Here is a 17,433-nt window from a genome sequence, read left to right as displayed (position 1 = left end):
CTGTCTCTCTCCATGTTCACCTTCCACATTCTGTCTAGAAAAGGAGAAAAAAGGAGTTTGACCAGGGCAGTGGAATGGTGCAGGCACAGGGTCTATAAAGTCCTGGCAGCAAGGGAGAAAAAAAATAGTTGACTGCTAACAACAAAAAGAATTCTGTTGTCTAACTCGTCAGCACAAGAGGCAGCGACAGATTTTCAAGTAGCAAGTCAGAGTTAGGTTGCTTTTTCCTCAACAAAATAATAGACTACATTAAGTCACTAAGTAGAGAAACAAGCCTTTTTCAGGGAAAAAACGATATCTCTTCTTTCAAATCATTTTATTGTGTGTGGGGGATAATGGTTTACAGTATAGTAGTTGAAGTATTGCTACAATCTCATGACAGTCGTCTGCAAAAACACTCTTCACACGCAACATTGGTCCTTTTCCACTACCATGCACGAGGGCTCCAATGCCCTCTCCACTTCTTTTCCCAGTGTCCTCTGCTTTGGTGTAATACAGAAAGAACTTATATTCCTCAAGGCATCCCATAATACTTCATATAATCATAACCATCACCTTGGAGAAATGTGGAAATGTGCCCTTGTGACAAAATATTCCTATAAATCAACATGCAGTGATGCTGTCACACCATCCTATGGAGTGGGGGAATAAAGTCAGCATGAGCAATTCCACTACTCCTAGCAGAACTTCTCCCTCTTTGTCTCTCCCTTTTAATCTCAGATAGAAAGGGGGGGCTGGGCAGTGGTGCAGCAGGTTAAGCGCACATGGCGAAAAGCGCAAGGACTGGCTTAAGGATCCCAGTTGGAGCCTCCGGTTCCCCACCTGCAGGGGGTCACTTCACAGGCAGTAAAGCAGGTCTGCAGGTGTCTCGATTTCTCTTCCCCTCTCTGTCTTCCACTCCTCTCTTGATTTCTCTCTATCCTATCCAACAACAACAACAGCAATAACAACATCGATAAACAACAAGGGCAACAAAAGGAAAAAAATGGCCTCCAGGAGTAGTGGCTTTGTAGTGCAGGCACCGAGTCCCAGCAATAACTCTGGAAGCAAAAAAAAAAAAAATCAAAGAAAGACAGAGAGAAAGGAGAGACACCACAGCATCACATCACCATTCATGGAACGTCCCTTGATATTATGCATGGAACTCCCATGTGGTTCCAGAAACTTTAACCTGGATCATCCTGCATAGCAAAGTGTTCATGCAATTGGATGAGCCATCTCCCAGTTCTAGAAACAGTTGCTAGGTTAATCACATCAATGGCATATCCAAAATAGTAGGTTACACTCGGAAACAAAGACTACTTATAACTAGAACATTTTAATTCTAAAGGGCTTTAATTTTTTAAAAGCCCTCAGTTTCCAAATGTCCATCAAAAAAAGAATGAATAAGCAGTCCCATCAGAACTGAAAAAAAATGAAACAAAATAAAAAATGACAGGAGGCTGAAGCTTGTTGATCATTCTTTCTCTCTTTACTTTATTTCAATGAGAGAGAGAGAGAAAGGGGGGGCTGGATAGCTTAATAGTTATGCATGCAAAGAGACTCTCATGTCTGAGGCCCTAAAGTCCCAGGTTCAATCACCTGCACCACCACAAGCCAGAGTTGAACAGTGTTCTGGTAAACAAAAGAAAAATAAAATAAATAAATAAATGAGAGAGAGATACAGAAAGAAAAACACAGAAAGACCAGAGCACTGCTCTACTCTGGTTTATGGTGGGTCTAGGGACCTTAGAGCCTCAGGCATGAGAATCTTTTGCATAACCATTATGCTGTCCCCCAAGTCTAATCATTTTCCCTCTTCCCCCACCCCCTCAGGGTTATTGCTGGGGCTCAGTGCCAGCACTACAGAGCCACAGATTGTGGCAGCCATTTTTTCCCATTTTATTAGCTAGGAAAGAGAAATTGAGAAGAGAGTGGGAGAAAAAACAGATACCTGCAGACCTGCTTCACTGCTTGTGAAGTGACACCCCACCCCCGCCTACAAGTGGAGATGAGGGGGCTCAAACCTGGACCTTTTTGTGAGTTCTTATGCTCCATACTATGTGCACTTAATCAGGTGTGCCACCACCCAGCCCCCCACCCCCAGTCCAATTATTCTCTTTCAAAAAAGAAAAGAAAATGTTTCCTTAAATAAGCACTCAGATGGGCCCTTTGGAATATACCTTAAAATAGACCTACTAGCTATTTCCAAAACAGAGACCCCAAATCTTCATCTACAATATTCCACCCTTTAGGTTCATGATTATTCAACAATTTGTATGGCTTTATATGTTAACTCTTTTTCAGCTACCAGGTTCCAGATGCTACCATGATGCCAACTGAACTTCCCAGGGCAAACAACCCCACCAATGTGACCTGGAGCCCCACCTCCCCAGAGCCCTGTCCCACTAGGGAAAGAGAGAGACAGACTGGGAGTATGGATCGACCTGCCAACACCCATGTTCAGAGGGGAAGCAATTCCAGAAGCCAGACCTTACACCTTCTGCATCCCACAATGACCTTGGGTCCATACTCCCAGAGGGTTAAAGAATTGGAAAGCTATCAGGGGAGGGGATGAGATATGGAGTTCTGGTGGTGGGAATTGTGTGGAGTTGCACCCCTCTTATCCTATGGTCTTGTCAGTGTTTCCATTTTATAAATAAATAAATTTTTAAAAATACTAAACAGGAAGTTAGAAAAAAAAATAAGCACTCAGAATCTCACTTGATATGAATATACAGGAAGAAAGTTACTGTTTATATTTACCTTTTATACAGTATTGGGCAATCAAATGCCAACTGTGATACTTAGGAATGACTTGCCAAAACATTGAAAAAATGGAAGACTTCATCCTTGTCATAGACTGCCACTTCAGTGGAACATTCAGTGCACATCACTGGGTGATAGGTTTCTTCCACATCTGTCTTTGCCTGCTCTGCAACATCTTCATCATTAGACCGAAGCTTCTTATGCCCTCGCCTTTTCTTCCTGTTCTCTGGGACTTTGTATCTTAGAACCTCCTCTTTGTTGACAGAGCAATTCATCACAAACATTGCTCTATACTGAGTTTTGTATGATTCGTGCCTAAGAAGGAAAAACACAGAATTTGAATTTATGTCCAAGTCTAAGTTACCTCTTTAAATTTGAGAACACCAAACACTTACTGAAATACTAACCAAAGTAAATACATAAGAAGGAAACAGGAAAACTTTAGTTGTTTTTTTTTAAATATTTACTTATTTTTATGAGAGATACATAGAGACAAAGAGAGACTAGAGGTATTGTAGAAATTATCCCCAAACACAAGACCAGAGCCAGGTGTGGTGAAAAGAGGAGTTTTAATACACCGATGGGCAAGAGATCAGGATAGCTCCAGGAAGTTCTCTTCCTCGAACAAAGGAATGACCCCCCAGCATTATCGGATTTTACAGCATGGGTACATTTCAATTACAAAGGGAATTTGTAATAGTAAAAAGCATAACTATAGTGGGCCACCTGCCTGAGACCACTATAAACCAAAAACGACCAGAAGAGTAGGAAAGAAGGAAGGAAGGAAGGAAGGAAGGAAGGAAGGAAGGAAGGAAGGAAGGAAGGAAGGGAGAGAGGAAGAGAGGGAGAGAGGGAATCAATCAGGTTAAAAGCAATGAACTGGAGTCGGACAGTAGCACAGTGGATTAAGCGTAGGTGGCACAAAGCACAAGGACCCGCATAAGGATCCCAGTTCAACCCCCCACCCCCACCCCGGCTCCCCACCTGCAGGGGAGTCACTTCACAGGCAGTGAAGCAGGTCTGCAAGTGTCTATCTCTCCCCCTCTCTGTCTTCTCCTCCTCTCTTCATTTCTCTCTGTCCTATCCAAGAACAATGATGACATCAATAACAACAACAATAATAACTACAACAATAAACCAAGGGCAACAAAAGGGAATAAATAAATAAATATTAAAAAAAAAAAAGCAATGAACTCAGACAGGGAGATAGCATAATGATTATGCAAACAGACTTCATGCCTGAGGCTCCCAAACTCAATCCCCTGGACCATCTTAAACCAGAGCTAAGCAGTACTCCGGCAAAAAATAGACAAAGAGCAATCAACTCAAGTTATGTCCTCATTAGTCCCAAAGGTTGATCTCTGCCCACATCATACATAACAAATGACGACTGAGAACTAATTTAGCAGACCTTTTGTTTTGCTTTTTACCAGAGCAGTGCTCTGGCTCTGATTTATGGTAGTGCCAAAGATTGAACCTGGGATATAGGAGCCTCAGGCATGAAAGTCTTTTGCACAATCATTATATCAATACTACCTCCCAATCCTTTTGTTTTGCTCTCCAGAGCTTCACCACTCTAGGCTTACATTTTCAAACAGAAAGAGCTAGTAGGGGATTGTAGGGAGGGTGAGAGCTGAGAAACCATAGCACTGAAGCTTCCTTCAGTGCTGTAGGGTCAGGTTTGAACCACGGTTGCAGCTGGCAAAATGAACACTATTCCAGTAGTCTATTTTGTTGGCCCTCAGGTTTCTTTTTAAAAACTTATTTGAGACAGAGAATCATAGCATCAATTTGGCATATGTAATGTCAAAAACTGAAATCAGAACCATTGTCCAAACTAGAAAAAAGTAAAATGATCTTTGTTTACAGATGACACAGTCCTCTACATGAAAGTTCTAAAGATTACACAGACACAAACAAAAAACTATTAGTAAAGTATTCATGGAGAATTAGCTTTAGGTATCTATAACAATAAAAATGTCTGGGAGTCGGGCGGTAGTACAGTGGGTTAAGCGCACATAGCACAAAGCGCACACACTGGCGTAAGGATCCTGGTTCGAGCCCCAGGCTCCCCATCTGCAAGGGAGTCGCTTCACAGGTAGTGAAGCAGGTCTGCAGGTGTCTGTCTCTCTCTTCCCCTCTCTGTCTTCCCTTCCTCTCTCCATTTCTCTCTGCCCTATCCAACAAAAACGACATTAATAACAACAATAAAAAAGCAACAAGGGCAACAAATGGAAAATAAATTATTTTTTAAAAAGAATAAACATGTTCATTGAGCAGAATGCACTGAACTTTTTTTCTAGTAATAAATGCTTCAATATTCTGTTTGCAAAATAAATAAAGCAATTCAGAAAAATTGTAGGATACAAAAACAAAACGAAGATTCTAGAGGAGGGTCGGGCGGTAGCGCAGCAGGTTAAACGCACATGACACAAAGTGCAAAGACTGGCATTAAGGATCCTGGTTCGAGCCCCCGGCTCCCCACCTGCAGGAGAGTTGCTTCACAGGTGGTGAAGCAGGTCTGCAGGTGTCTATCTTTCTCTCCCTCTCTCTGTCTTCCCCTCCTCTCTCCATCTCTCTCTGTTCTACCTAACAACGACGACATCAACAACAACAATAACTAAAACAACAATAAAAACAAGGGCACCAAAGATTCAAGAGATGGAGTAACAGTACACCCATCATGGGAGCGCATGCATGAGGTCACAGATTCACGCCCCAGGTTTTATCACTGCATGTGCCTAAGCTGAATGGTGCTCTGGTCTCAGTAATAAAAATTAAATGTGTAAGTCCTTCTTCCCTCTCCCCTTCAACACAAAACCAGAGAGAGACAACTCACTGAGTAGGGTGGGGGGGGCCTTGCCTATCTGTGGAAACTTCACCAGTGGTGGACAAGAGCTGCAGGTATCTCTCCTCTATACCCCCCCCAACTTTTCACTATCTCTCCTTTTCTAACTCTGTCTCACCCTTACATCAAATAAATAGCCACTAGGTATCATGGAATTAATGTATAGATACTGAATCCCAGCTATAACCTTTGTGGCAAAAAAAGTTAAAAAACTTGAAGTCTTCCACATTATTAATGAAAAAACTAAATCAGTACAGCCTCTATAAAAAACAGTATAGAGGGAGTCAGGCAGTAGCGCAGCAGGCTAAGTGTGTGTGGCACAAAGCGCAAGGAATGGCTTAAGGATCCCGGTTCAAGCCCCCGGCTCCCCAACTGCAGGGGAGTCACTTCACAGGCAGGTGAATCAGGTCTGCAGGTGTCTATCTTTCTCTCCCCCTCTGTCTTCCCCTGCTCTCTCCATTTCTCTCCATCCTATCCAACAACGATGACAACAACAACAACAACAACAATAAAACAACAAGGACAATAAAAGGGAAAAAATTAAATAAATAAATATTTTAAAAAAACAGTATAGAGGTTCCTCAGAAAATTATAACTAGAACTATCATATAGTCCAGCAATCCTACTTCTGGATATATCTGAGGGAATAAAGTCACTGTATCAGAGAGATTTCTGCACCTACTCCTAAATCAGATGATCAGGGTCAACATTACAGTATGAAGCATGTTTACAATTTGTGCCCTTGACATGTGTGATGGATGATATGGCACTTCAACTCTGTGGACTCACACACAAAAAACTACTGCAATATTATTATTATTAAAAAAAAAAAAAAAAAGGCCAAACAACAAGGGCAACAAAAGGGGGAAAAAAAAAGGTCAAGATGGCAGAGCCAGACAGTAGTTCACCCAGTAGAGTACACACACATTACCATATGCAAGGACCTGGGTTTAAGTCTCCAGTCTCTACCTATAGGAGGAAAGCTTTACAAATAGTGTAACAGTGCTGCAGGTGTCTTTGCTTCTCACCCCCTCTATATCTCCCCACTCCCTCTCAATTTATCTCAGTCTCTATCAAAAAGAAGAAAGAAAGAGGCTGTCAGGAATGGCAGGTCTGTCTTGTAGGCACCAAACCTGGTGGTACTAAAAAAATTAAATTTAGGGGCCAGGTGGTGGTGCACTTGGTTGAGTGCACATGCTACAATGCCCAAGGACCCAGGTTCAAGCCCCTGGGCCCCACCTGTAGGTGAAAAGCTTCACAAGTGATAAAGCAGGGCTGCAGGTATCTCTCTGTCTCTCTCTCTCTATCTCCTCACTCCCGTCTTGATTTCTGTCTCTACCCAATTTTTTTTTTTTTAATCAATTTAAGGGAGTCGGGTGGTAGCACAGCGGGTTAAGCGCAGGTGGTGCAAAACACAAGGACCGGCGTAAGGATCCCGGTTCAAGCCCCTAGCTCCCCACCTGCAGGGGAGTCTCTTCACAGGCGGTGAAGCAGGTCTGCAGGTGTCTATCTTTCTCTCCCCCTGTCTTCCCCTCCTCTCTCCATTTCTCTCTGTCCTATCCAACGACAACAACAATAACTACAACAATAAAACAAGGGCAACAAAAGGGGATAAATAAATATTAAAAAAAGATTTTAAAATAATCAATTTAATAAAAGACCAAGATAGGTAATGACCTGTGTCATGAACAGGTAGTTAAAAGAATAAACACAAGAAAATACTGGCTGGAGAGGTGGTGCAATTGATAAAGTGTTGACCTCTTAGGCATGATTTCCTATGGTCAATCCCTGGCAACTCATGTGCCAGAATGATGTTCTAATTCTCTCTCTTCCTCCCTCTCTCCCCAAATAAATAAATACATCTTAAAAAATAAAAATATGGGAGCCGGGCGGTAGCACAGCAGGTTAAGCACAGGTGGCGCAAAGCCCAAGGACCTGTGTAAGGATGCTGGTTTGAGCCCCCGGCTCCCCACCTACAGGGGAATCGCTTCACAGGCGGTGAAGCAGGACTGCAGGTGTCTATCTTTCTCTCCCCCTCTCTGTCTTCCCCTCCTCTCTCCATTTCTCTCTGTCCTATCTAACAACGACGACATCAACAACAACAATAACTACAACAATAAAACAACAAGAGCAACAAAAGGGAATGAATAAATTTTTAAAAATTTTTAATTAAAAAAATAAAAAATAAAAATATATACATTCTTAAAAAAGCAAAGGGCCAGGTGGTGGAACAGCTGGTTGAGTGCATGCTACATTGTTCAAGGACCCCAGTTCAAGCCCCCCATCCCCACCTGCAGGAGGACAGTTTTGCAAGTGGTGAAGTAAGGCTACAGGTGTTTCTCTGTCTCTCTCCTTCTCTATCCCTATCCTCTCGATTTCTGGCTGTCTCTATCCAATAAATAAAGATAAAATTTTTTTTAGTATATATATATATATATATAGGATGCTGGGACCAGAAAATAGCTAACCAGGTAGAGAAGTCACTTTACCATGAGTATATATATGGGTTTGAGACAACATAGAAGCACCACGTAAGAGGGGTAATTTTATGAGCAGCAAAACAATGCTATGATAGCTCTTCTTCCTTCTCTCCCTCTGCTTTCACCCTTTATCTGGGGGGTGGGGGTGGGGAATTCCTCTGGGAGCAGTGGAATCAGATAGGCACAAAGTCCCAGATAAAGTGTGTGTGTGCAAGGGGCAGGGGTAGATAGCATATTAGTTATGCAAAGAGACTCTCATGCTTGAGACTCCAAAGTCCCAGGTTCAATCCCTCACACTACCATGAACCAGAGCTGATCAGTGCTCAGGTGAAAAACACGAGTGTGTGTGCATGCATGCTGTTACCCTTTATTACCTTTGGCAGTCAAGACACAGTGTGGTCATGCAGGCAGGGCAATTCAAGACAGCATCACTATTTGGAACAGGCTGTTGTTGATGTGGCCTCTGTATTCCAATATTATGATATCTATAATAGAAAGAGAAAAGGGGGGGTGAATATATTAAAGTCAGATCTTGGTTTCTTCAGAGAGAAACTGAGAGTTAAGGGGGAGGCAGAGAAGGAGAGGAGGAAGGAGAGTGAGAGGGAGAGAAAAAAAGAGAGAGACTTGCAGCACTGCTCTACCAGCTGTGAAGCTTCTCCCCCGCAGGTAGGGACCAGGGGTTTGAACCAAATCCTTATACATTGTAATGTGCGCACTCACACAGGTGTGCCACCACCTGGCCCCATGATCTTGGCTTCGAATGCCTTTCTACTATAAAAGCAACCAGATGTCCTCAGAGTGTGGGAGAAACAGCACAATGGTGATGCAAAGAGACTCATCCCTGAGGCTCCAAAGTCCCAGGTTCAACCTCCTCCCACCCCCAACCACCACCATAAGCCAGAACTGAGCAATGCTCTGGTAAAATTATAATCATAAAACAAAAATATATAAATCCTCAGAACACCCTACCGTGTCAGAAAGTAAAGATGTGCTCAAAAACATTTTTTAAAAAATAAATTAGGTCGGGGAGTCGGGCAGTAGTGCAGTGAGTTAAGCGCATGTGGCGTGAAGCACAAGGACAGGTTTATGGATCCCGGTTCGAGCCCCGGCTCCCCACTTGCAGGGGAGTCGCTTCACAAGCAGTGAAGCAGGTCTGCAGGTGTCTATCTTTCTCTCCCCCTCTCTGTCTTCCCCTCTTCTCTCCATTTCTCTCTGTCCTATCCAACAACGGTGACATCAGTAACAACAACAATAATGACTACAACAAGGGCAACAAAAGGAAAAATAAATATAAAAATTAAAAAATAAATAAATAAATAAATAAATTAGGTGTATCAAAGAAGTAATGAAACTGACTGAAAAAGCTCCTAATGGCCTGGGTTCAAACAACTTAAGCAACAAGACAAAATTGCATTGGATTACAATTTAAAGTATAAAATACTTATGAGTAAATGCTAAGAAAAATAAATAAATACCAAACAACAAATACCAGAGAACTAGAAATAATTTGTGAAGATATTCTCATACCAAAAAGATGAACATATAAAAATTCCCTACTTGGGGTGGAGTTGACAGTATAATGGTTATGCAAAAAGACTCTCATGCCTAAGGCTCTGGGGTCCTAGGTTCAATTTCCCCACACTACCATAAGCTCTAGTAAAACAAAGAAATAAGTGGGAGTCAGGCTGTAGTCCAGCGGGGTAAGCACAGGTGGCGCAAAATGCAAGGACCGGCTTAAGAATCCCGGTTTGAGCCCTGGCTCCCCACCTGCAGGGGAGTGGCTTCACAAGCGGTGAAGCAGGTCTGCAGGTGTCTATCTTTCTCCCACCCTCTTTGTCTTCCCCCATCTCTCTCCATTTCTCTCTGTCCTATCCAACAACAACGACAACAATAATAATAACTACAACAATAAAACAACAAGAGCAACAAAAGGGAATAAATTAATATTTAAAAAAAATAAAATAAGTAACCCCTTACACTATGTGTTGGCTATACATAGTGACCTCCTTCCAAAGATGACAGCATGGAAGGAGGTGGATGGTAAGTGGGAGGGATGAGAGTAATGTCTCAGCAGAGAATCCTGACAAATACTATCCCAGTCAGATGCTTGAAGTCAACACGAGCAGTCAGAATTTTGTTGACAGTATATGCCCTCAACACGTGGTAAAAATGGCGCTTTAACTCTGTGGTCTTCCTCCCAAAAATCTATAATCCTACTCTAATGATAACATAAGTCAGGGCTGGGGAAATAGCATAATGGTCACGCAAATAAAGACTCTCATGCCTGAAGCTCTAGGGTCCCAGAGTCAATCTCCAGCACCACCATAAGCCAGAACTGAGCAGTGCTCTTGTGTGTCTGCCTGTCTGTCTGCCTCTCTTTTCCTTTCTCTGTATCTTTCTCATTAAGAGAAAGTAAAATAATTTTTTTAATTCTTATTAAAAAGAAAAGATGTCTGTTCCAATAGGGGGCCAATTACAATATATCTGACCAGTGTTCCTCAAAACTGCTAATGTCATTGAAATAAAGAAAAATCTAAGAAATCATCCTAGTCAAAAAGAAACTAAGGGACCTCAATGCCCATGTTCAGCGGGGAAGCAATTCCAGAAGCCAGACCTTACACCTTCTGCACCCACAACGACCCTGGGTCCATGCTCCCAGAGGGATAGAGAATGGGAAAGCTGTTAAGGAATTCTGGTAGTGGGAATTGTGTGGAGTTGTAACCCTCTTATCCTATGGTTTTGTCAGTGTTTCCTTTTTATATATAAAATAAAAAAGAAAGAAACTAAGGGACCAGCAAATACTAGGCTATCAAAAAAAACTGACATATTTTTGCACAGAAAAATGTATGGGGGGTGTCAGGCAGTAGTGCAGTGGGTTAAGTAACTGCACATGGTGCAAAGTGCAAGGACCAGAGCTAAGGATCTCTGTTCGAGCCCTCGGCTCCCCATCTGCAGGGGGGGGTCCCTTCACAAGCAGTGAAGCAAGTCTACAGGTGTCTATTTTTCTCTCCCCCTCTGCCTCTCCTCCTTCTCGATTTCTCTCTGTCCTATCCAACAATAACAACATCAATGGTAACAATAACAAGGGCAACAAAATGTGAAAAAATGGACTCCTGGAGCAGTGGATTTGTAGTGCAGGTATCAAGCCCCAGAGATAACAGTGGAGGCAAAAATAAGAAGGAAGCTGGGCAGTAGTAGTGGGTTAAGTGCACATGGCGCAAAGCACAAAGACCCCAGTAAGGATCCCGGTTCAAGCCCCCGGCTCCCCACCTGCAGGGGAGTCGCTTCACAGGCGGTGAAGCAGGTCTGCAGGTGTCTGTCTTTCTCTCCCCCTCTCTGTCTTCCCCTCCTCTCTCCATTTCTCTCTGTCCTATCCAACAACGAATTGCGTCAACAAGGGCAATAATAATAACCACAACGAAGCTACAACAAGGGCAACAAAAGGGGGGGGGGAAATGGCCTCCAGGAGCAGTGGATTCATGGTGCAGGCACCGAGCCCAGCAATAACCCTGGAGGAGGAAAAAATAAATAAATAAATAAATGGGCTTTGAGGGGGGAGATGAATTTTTTTTTTTTTTAAATAAGGTTGTGGGCCGGGTGGTAGTGCAGTGGGTTAAGCGCACATAGCACAAAGTGCAAGGACCAGCATAAGGATCCTGGTTCGATCCCCTGGATCCCCACCTGCAGGGGGTCACTTCACAAGCAGTGAAGCAGGTCTGCAGGTGTCTGTCTTTCGCTCCCCCTCTCTGTCTTCCCCTCCTCTCTCCATTTCTCTCTGTCCTATCCAACGACAATGATATCGATAACAACAACAATAATAATAACCACAAAAAAACAATAAACCAGCAAGCGCAAAAAAGAAAAAAAAAAAAGGGCCTCCAGGAGCAGTGGATTCATGATGCAGGCACCGAGCCCCAGCAATAACCCTGGAGGCAAAAAGAAAAAAAAAAAGAAAGAAAGAAAGAAAGAAAGAAAAGAAAAAGAAAAACACATGGTAGTTTTTCCAACAACCCTCATCTGTGAAACCCAGGTTTCAACCCACCATGGTGAAGGAAGTTTTGGTGCTGTTTTCCCTATTTCTTTCTGCCTGTCTCTATCAGAGGAAAAAAAAACAAAAAACCAAACAGATGGGCGGGGGTAGATAGCTTACTGGCTATGCAACGAGACTCTCATGCTTGAGACTCCGAAGCCCCAGGTTTAATCCCCTGCACCACCATAAGCCAGAGCTGAGCAGTGCTCTGGTGTTTCTCTCTGTCTTTCTCTCTTCATCTATCGCAAAAATAAAATTAAATAAATAAATAAATAAATAAAATACTTAAAAATAAAAAAACAAGTTTAAAAAATAAAATAAATATTTTTAAAAAATAGATACATAGATACAGGGAAGATACTATGACTAAAGTTGAAATGCTATCCTGGATGGGCTCTTAGGTTAAATGGGCATTAAGTTAAAACTAAGAAAATCCAAGGGGCCAGGCAGTGGCACACCTGGTTAAGCGCACACATTTCAGTGAGCAAGGACCTGGGTTCAAGCCCCTGGTCCCCACCTATAGGGGGAAAGCTTCATGAGTGGTAAAGCTGGGCTGCAGGTGTTTCTCTCTCCTCTCTCAATTTCCCTGTTTCTATCCAACTATAATAAATAAATCAATTGTGATCCGGGAGGTGGCACAGTGGATAAAGCATTGGACTCTCAACCATGAAGTCCTGAGTTCAATCCCCGGCAGCGAATATTCCTCCTTTCTAATAAAATAAAAAAAAATCTTTAAAATTAATTAATTAACTAAAAAAAAAAAGAAAATCGGAATAAACTATGAACTTTTATACAATTATATATTTTTAACAATTATATATTAACACTGGCTCACTAACTGTGACAAAATTACCATACTAATATGTTAACAAAAGGGTAAACTGTGTGTGTGTTTTGAGGGGTGTGGCTATATGGAAGCTTACCTGTGCAATTTTTTCTGTAGATCTCAAACTGTTCTAATCTCACTGGCTGGGTGGGGGAACAGAACTCTAGTGGTGGGGGCATTGTGAAACCATATCCTATAATCTTATAATCGTGTATACCACTATCAAATCATCAATTTTAAAAAATACATGAAAATTGAAAAATACATTGTTTTAAAAGACAAATTCTATCAGGACCTGGAGAGAGCTCACCAGGTAAAGCACACACTTTACCATATTTGAGAACCTTAGTTTGAGCCTCCAGCTACACCGTGTGAGCAGCAAACAAATGGGAGCTATAAGTGGTGCAGCAGCCGTAGCAGCTCTCCTTCATTCTCTCTTCTTCTGCCTCTCACTCTCTATCTGAAGAACAACAACAACAACAAAAAGTCTACCAGGAGTGATAGAATCATTCAGTTGCTAAGTCCCAGAAATAAATAAATAAATAATGATGTCTTTCAATAAATAAATAAAACTACCCCCTATTCACAGTGGAACTGCATTTAAAATACAATCTTTAATGACTAAACATTTTTGCTTATTTTGTTTGTTTCATACTATATTTCTTCTTCTTCTTCTTCTTTTTTTGTGCCTCGAGGGTTATCACTGCAACACAAATCCACTGCTCCTAGAGGCTACCTTTTCCCCTTTTGTTGCCCTTTGTTTTATTTAAAATTGTTGTTGTAGTTATTATTGTTGTTGTTATTGATGCCGACGTCAGATAGGACAGAGAGAAATGGTGAGAAGAGGGGAAGACAGAGAGGGGGAGAGGAAGAAAGACACCTGAGGCGACCCCCTCCCTTGCAGGCAACCCCCCTTCCACACCATGTTTCAATGATCTAGAAGAGTGTCTAGCATATTAATAAGTGCTCAATAAGGGGGTGAGGAAGGTGCATTGAGTTCAGCACACATGCCACCATGCTCAAAGACCTGGGTTCAAGTCCCAGATTCATACCTGCAGGGGGTGAGCTTCACAAGTGGTGAAGCAGTGCTGCAGCTGTCCTTTCTCTCTCCTTGTCTCTCCCCACTTCTGTTTCTCTGTCATTAGCCAATAAATTAATTTTAAAAAGTGTTCAATAAGTATAAATTGACTGAAATAAAGAAAATAGTATGAAAGCACTGAAATATGGAAGTACATATTCCCTTTTTTAAATAATTGTTTTTTAGCTGGGTTATATGGTTAACTCCAGGCTTTCTTTTTATTATTATTATTATTATTATTATTATATTTATTTATTCCCTTTTGTTGCCCTTGTTTTATTGTTGCAGTTATTATTTGTTGTTGGTACTGATGTCATTGTTGTTGGATAGGACAGAGAGAAATGGAGAGAGGAGGGGAAGACAGAGAGGGGGAGAGAAAGATAGACACCTGCAGACCTGCTTCACCACTTGAACCGGGATCCTATAGCCGGTCCTCGCGCTTTGCGCCAGCCACGCTTAACCCGCTGCGCTACTGCCCGACTCCCTTTTTTAACAATTTTTTTATTACCTTTATTGGATAGAGACAGCCATAAATAAAGAAGGATGGGGGAAGTAGAGAGGGAAAGAGAAAGAGAGACACCTACAAGCACTGCTTCACCATTCGCAAAGCTTTCCCCCTGCAGGTAGGGACCGGGAACTTGAACCTGGGTCCTTGCGCATTATAACATGTGTGCTCAACCAGGTGCACCACCACCTAGCCCCCCTTTTTTAATTACTTTTTAAAAAATATCTATTTATTTACTAAAGAAAGAGCATTTCCCAGGCCACAATTCACTTATTTCTAAAAACAGAGAGAAAGATAAGGACCCAGAACATTGCTCTGGCATATGCAATGATAGGGATTGAACTTGGGACCTCAAGCTTGTACATCCAACACTAGCGACTGTGTTACCGACCACTGAAAGTACTTTTTCTTCTTTCATTTCTGGGGCTTTCCCACTTTAGGCTGATTTAAAGAGGGGGTCGGGCAGGAAGCCAGAGAGAGTGTCTGTGTGAAAGAGAGATCACAACACTGAAGCTTCCTTGAACCTGGGTTGCATGCACGTCAAAGTGCAAGTGAACTATTTCACTGGCTGTGGGCTGAACTTTTTCAGAGAGACAAAGGGAGAAGAAAGAAAGACATCACAGTACTGAAGCTTCCCTCAGTGCAGTGGTGACTGGGCTTGAACCGGAGCCATGCACATAAACAAATGTGCACTAACCAGGTGAGCTTATCTTGTTGACCCAAAGTATATATTCTTTTTTTTTTTTCAAAAGTACACATTCTTTTAAAAAAAAACTTATCTTTATTTATTTATTGGATAGAGACAGCCAGAAATCAGAGGGAAAGGGGAGATAAAGAGGAAATGAGACAAAGATACCTGCAACCCTGCAGAGTAGTCTCCACCTGCAAAGTTTTCCCCCTGCAGGTGGAGACTAGAGACTCAAGCCTGGGTCCTGGCACATTGTAATGTGCACTCAACCAGGTGCACCACCACTTGGAACTCCAAAGTACACATTCTTTTTTTTCTTTTTTGCCTCCAGGGTTCTTGCTGGGGCTCAGCGCCTGCGCCAAATGCCACTGCTCCTGGAGGCTTTTTATTTTCCCTGTTTGTTGCCCTTGCTGTTGTTTTACTGTTGTTGTTACTGATGTTGTTGTTGTTGGATAGGACAGAGAGAAATGGAGAGAGGAGAGGAAGACAGAGAGGAAGAGAGAAAGACAGACACCTACAGAGTTGTTTCACCACTTGTGAAGCGACCCTCCTGCAGGTGGGCAGCTGGGGGCTCAAACCAGGTTTCTTATGCTGGTCCTTGAGCTTCATGCCATGTGCGCTTGAAGCACTGTGCTACTGCCCCGCGCTACCACTCCACCCACCACAGTACACATTCTTAAGAAGAGCTTGTGGGGGGCCAGGCAGTGATGCACACAGTTAAACACATATTACATATATGAGGCATAAGGGCCCAGCTTCAAACCCATAAGGCTTCTTAAGTTATAAGCAAGGCTGCAGGTTTTTCTGTCTCTTTCCCTCTCCCCTCTCAATTTCTCTGTCTCTATGCAATAATAAGAAAATAAATAAAACAGGAAGAGCTGGGGAGATGTGGCGAAGGTGAAGTCAAGTCTGCCGGCTGACAAAGTACAGAGCAGGCCAGGGCCAACTGCAAAGTGGGAAGTCCTAGACTAAACTGAACCTATTCATCCTTTTGTTTTCAATTACATTGGTAATCTGAGGACTTACTGGCTATATTGAAAATGCACAACAAGACAACAAATAACCCAATCCAAAAATGGAGGGAGGACATGGACAGAATATTCACCACAGAAGAGATCCAAAAGGCCGAGAAACACATGAAAAAATGCTCCAAGTCTCTGATTGTCAGAGAAATGCAAATCAAGACAACAACGAGATACCACTTCACTCCTGTGAGAATGTCATACATCAGAAAAGGTAACAGCAGCAAATGCTGGAGATGGTGTGGGGTCAAAGGAACCCTCCTACACTGCTGGTGGGAATTGGTCCAGCCTCTGTGAAGAGCAGTCTGGAGAATTCTCAGAAGGCTACAAATGGACCTACCCTATGATCCTGCAATTCCTCTCCTGGGGATATATCCTAAGGAACCCAACATATCCATCCAAAAAGATTTGTGTACACATATGTTCTTAGCAGCACAATTTGTAATAGCCAAAACCTGGAAGCAACCCAGGTGTCCAACAACAGATGAGTGGCTGAGCAAGTTGTGGTATATATACACAGTGGAATACTACTCAGCTGTAAAAAATGGTGACTTCACTGTTTTCAGCCGATCTTGGATGGACCTTGAAAAAATCATGTTGAGTGAAATAAGTCAGAAACAGAAGGATGAATATGGGATGATCTCACTCTCAGGCCGAAGTTGAAAAACAAGATTAGAAAAGAAAACACAAGTCGAACCTGAAATGGAATTGGCGTATTACACCAAAGTAAAAGACTCTGGGGTTGGTGGGTGGGTGGGGAGAATACAGGTCCATGAAAAATGATGAATGAAATAGTGGGGGTTGTATTGCTAAATGGGAATCTGGGGAATGTTATGCATGTAAAAAAAAAAAAAAAAAGAAGTAGAAACGCAAAGCAGAAATTGACTGAGTTTGGAGTATGGCACCAAAGTAAGAAAGCAGAAGTATACTAGAGTCTGCAGTGAGTACCTCCCTAATACTTCCTCTCCACTTTTCCAAGCTTTGGGTCCATGATTGCTCAACAATTTGTTTGGCTTTGTATGTTAACTCTCCTTTCAGTCACCAGGTTCCAGGTGTCATCAGGATGCCGGCCAGACTTCCCTGGATTGAAGACACCACCAATGTGTCCTGGAGCTCAGCTTCCCCAGAGACCCACCCTACTAGGGAAAGAGAGAGGCAGACTGGGAGTATGGACCGACCAGTCAACGCCCATGTTCAGCGAGGAAGCA

The 17,433-nt window shown here is 42.5% G+C and overlaps 1 protein-coding gene across 6 annotated transcripts in view; it reads right to left on the bottom strand.

Annotated features, from left to right (window-relative positions):
* Positions 1–297: 297 nt before the first annotated feature.
* EAPP (E2F associated phosphoprotein) overlaps positions 298–17,433 on the bottom strand; it is a 35,292-nt gene continuing 18,156 nt past the window's right edge. Inside the window, exons 5-7 of one of the 6 annotated variants that reach the window (XM_016194187.2) lie at positions 8,451–8,561; positions 2,746–3,063; positions 298–1,040 (exon numbers count right to left, since the gene is read on the bottom strand). In XM_016194187.2, the coding sequence (XP_016049673.1) occupies positions 2,787–3,063; positions 8,451–8,561 (388 nt within the window). In that variant the 3' untranslated portion in view covers positions 298–1,040; positions 2,746–2,786. The other 5 variants (XM_060175189.1, XM_060175190.1, XM_060175191.1 and 2 more) reach the window with 5 other exon arrangements.

The sequence above is a fragment of the Erinaceus europaeus genome, chromosome 16 (genome assembly GCF_950295315.1).
Source record: "Erinaceus europaeus chromosome 16, mEriEur2.1, whole genome shotgun sequence".
In the NCBI taxonomy this organism is placed as follows: Eukaryota; Metazoa; Chordata; class Mammalia; order Eulipotyphla; family Erinaceidae; genus Erinaceus; species Erinaceus europaeus.
The sequence above is the reverse complement of the archived record's forward strand: the minus strand, read 5'-3'. Positions and strand labels throughout refer to the sequence as shown.